The following is a 2925-nucleotide window of genomic DNA, read 5'->3' as shown; positions in this document are numbered from 1 at the left end:
GCCTTTCTGCTCTTCGTGGCCTGGAACCTTTAAACCACTCCGTGACAGAATATGTTAACTTTACAAAAAACAGCAAATGACACCAAATTGTATATGTCCAAGTCACTGTTGTCATTTTATAGATTCAGCACATGAATCAATCAAATCCAAAAAGTTAAGCACACCCTTAAAGGCATTTCTTCAAAATGCTACATTAAGATAAGGTTTCCAAACTAAACGCTGCTCATTTGGAGTACTGTATGGAGTGACATCCAGGATCCACAGTTCTCCTTTTATGGTTAGGCTGAGAAATGTACGTTTGAAAAATCTCTAATTTTAAGTGAAAACCATCACAGCAAAGAAAATCCCCTGCAAATAAAGAAAATTTGTAACTGTAATGGCCAGCCCCAGGAAATTTAAAACGAAGGCTGTTTAAGATAAGAAATTCCTAGTTTGAGTCACTCTATCTTAATTCTTTGTAAGTGTAAAAAGATATATATATATATATGTTGAATAAAAGAGAAAATATTTGGGCCATTTAACCAATTTAGCTTAATGAAAATTCCTTCCTTGAGGAAAAATGAGTAAAACAGCAAACAAAGTCCAAAAGAACCATTGCCTTTGAGAAAATCTGAAGAGATTATTTATGACCACTTAAAACAAATTACAATAAAAAAAATCAAATATTCTGGGGTGGTTTATAACTTCTGCACAGTGGATTAGTTTGAACTACACAATGTGAAACAGCTGTACAGAGCTGAAGCCAGGCAAATGGCAGAAATGATTAGTGATAAAACTTTATTTAAAGGCAAAGACTAAGAAGATAAAATAGACTTAGAATATTGCATTAAAGCATTGGATCTGCAGGCAGCATTGAAGAGTGAATAAACACAGAGGATGAGGAGCGGAACAGACAGACGGGACACTTTCAGCTCAGAACTGCTTCAGATGTGGAGGACAAAACATGAACAGCTTCATAGGTCTTGAGAGCAACCTTTGTCACACATAAAGAGCAGAAGCTCTGAGACATGAGCTGATAATTTACATTGAATAAAAATTTTACTCTTAAATTACTTGGAAAAGAAACAACTGTCATATGAAAACTAAAATCTCTCCAGGCTTGGCTGAACGCCTTGTGTTTCAACATCTTACCATTGCCTTGGTATCTTAGTAAAGCCCAGTTATTGGTTAGGACACCCAAACGTTCTTCTTGAGCTTATCCAGTGACTAAGCAAAAATAAAGTTCTTGATTATGAACATAATTGTCTAACTCCAGACCAGTGTACTCACTGCCTGTGAACTAAACAGCTATGCATGCAGCTTATTGTCAATGGTTGATGTATTTTTTGGCTTCAGTTGTGTCGTCACATGCAAATGATGCAAATGAAGTAGGTGCTGTGAGCTGTAGAGTATATAAAGACGGACCCGTCGTGTTCCCAGCATCTTGCTTTTCTCTTAGAAACTTCAGCATCTCTGCTCCACCAACACCACCAGAATGGCCTTCGTCGGAAGATGGGAAACCGAGACCCAGGAGGGATACGACGAGTTCTGCAAGAAGATTGGTGAGAACAGAGGCTGAATCTGAAAGCATTTCCTCAGCAAACATTTTCCAGAGCTCTCAAGGCTTTAGGAATCTTACACTCTCCACTTTTTTAGGTATCCCCGATGACATCATCGAGAAGGGTCGTGACTACAAGCTCATCACTGAGGTCACCCAGGATGGGGATGACTTTTCCTGTACCCATATCTACCCCACTGATGCCAGGGTCACCAACAACTTCACGCTTGGCAAAGAGTGTGACATGCAGACCATTGGAGGGAAAAAATTTAAGGTAGGAGGGAAGAGTCAAGCTTTAACCAGTGGCCTCGTTTAGACATTGTTTCTCCAGCTGCTGATATCATCCATGTGTTTTTCAGGCCACAGTAAACATGGAGGGAGGTAAGCTGATCATGTGCTCCCACAACTACCACAAAGTCTGTGAGATCAGTGGAGGCAAACTCATCGAGGTAAACACACTCCCTTAGAGTGTTGAGATAGTTGTGCAACAACAATAGTTATTACACTCTGCTCCCCGCAGGGATAGTTAGAATCATCTGACGTCCATGACTGCAGCCAGAGCTAACGAGAAAACCGAGCTTATTGTAAAGCATCTTAGCGAGCAGTTAACCCTAACACCTGACCTGATGGGACTCAGATGGTTTTGTGGCTTTTTTTTTAACTCTTAAGAACTAGTTCTTTCATTTCGAAAAAAATAAAAATGCAAAACTGTTCACACAGCTTACAGACTGAAATTGAAAAAAACCTTTACTGCCCTAATTAAGAAATGAATGCATTATGTAAGTCAGTCTTCAATACATTTGTACCCCATAATACTTGAAACATGTAGTAATCAGTCAATTTGCAGTAATTAAAATATTGATTTTACAGTATTCTCTATGAATAACCTGTTTCAATGAAAACTGATTTGAATATAAGAAGGAATTGTAATAATATATTTCCCGCTTTAATGATGTTTGCCTTTTTCTGTTGTAGACCCTGACATGTGGCTCTGTAGTGCTGAAGAGAACCAGCAAGAAGATCTAACTGCTAACTGATCTTTGACCTCTACTTCAGTTACAACAAAGATCTTTAAAATACGGCAAAAACATTTAATAAAGTGAGATACAAACCATCATAAACTTGTGTTTTGGCCTTTATTTCCAGGTGATTGTTGATGGCTATGAACAGTCAGCATAAAATGTTTGAACACTGAACTTGACTCAAGCATCAGGAAGGAGTGACTGGTGCAACGCAGCAACTTAGGGATTGGTTGGAGTTATTATAGGAGGTTTAAGACTTTTTGTTAATGAAATTCATTCTTCACAAGTCATCATATCAAAAAGATAAGATTCCCTGTAAAATAGACAACAGGAAATTTTTGTAGCAACATACACAATGTAAAAGCA

General features: G+C 38.1%; 1 protein-coding gene across 1 annotated transcript; it reads left to right on the top strand.

The window, feature by feature from the left end:
- Positions 1 to 1380: 1380 nt before the first annotated feature.
- LOC108238593 (gastrotropin-like) lies at positions 1381 to 2658 on the top strand. The gene is made up of 4 exons (XM_017420794.3): positions 1381 to 1541; positions 1636 to 1811; positions 1897 to 1986; positions 2513 to 2658. The coding sequence occupies exons 1-4, from the start codon at positions 1475 to 1477 to the stop codon at positions 2561 to 2563; spliced, it is 384 nt and encodes a 127-aa protein (XP_017276283.1). The 5' UTR covers positions 1381 to 1474; the 3' UTR covers positions 2564 to 2658.
- Positions 2659 to 2925: the final 267 nt, after the last annotated feature.

Source organism: Kryptolebias marmoratus, linkage group LG20 (assembly GCF_001649575.2).
Source record: "Kryptolebias marmoratus isolate JLee-2015 linkage group LG20, ASM164957v2, whole genome shotgun sequence".
Lineage (NCBI taxonomy): Eukaryota > Metazoa > Chordata > Actinopteri > Cyprinodontiformes > Rivulidae > Kryptolebias > Kryptolebias marmoratus.
Note: the sequence above shows the minus strand (reverse complement) of the source record. Positions and strands in the feature narration are given on the sequence as shown.

Coding starts and splice junctions, on each gene's coding strand:
- LOC108238593 (XM_017420794.3), top strand. CDS start 1,475: ATGGCCTTCGTCGGAAGATGGGAAACCGAGACCCAGGAGGGATACGAC. Junction 1,542..1,635: donor CGAGTTCTGCAAGAAGATTG/GTGAGAACAGAG, acceptor CCACTTTTTTAG/GTATCCCCGATGACATCATC. Junction 1,987..2,512: donor GTGGAGGCAAACTCATCGAG/GTAAACACACTC, acceptor TTTCTGTTGTAG/ACCCTGACATGTGGCTCTGT.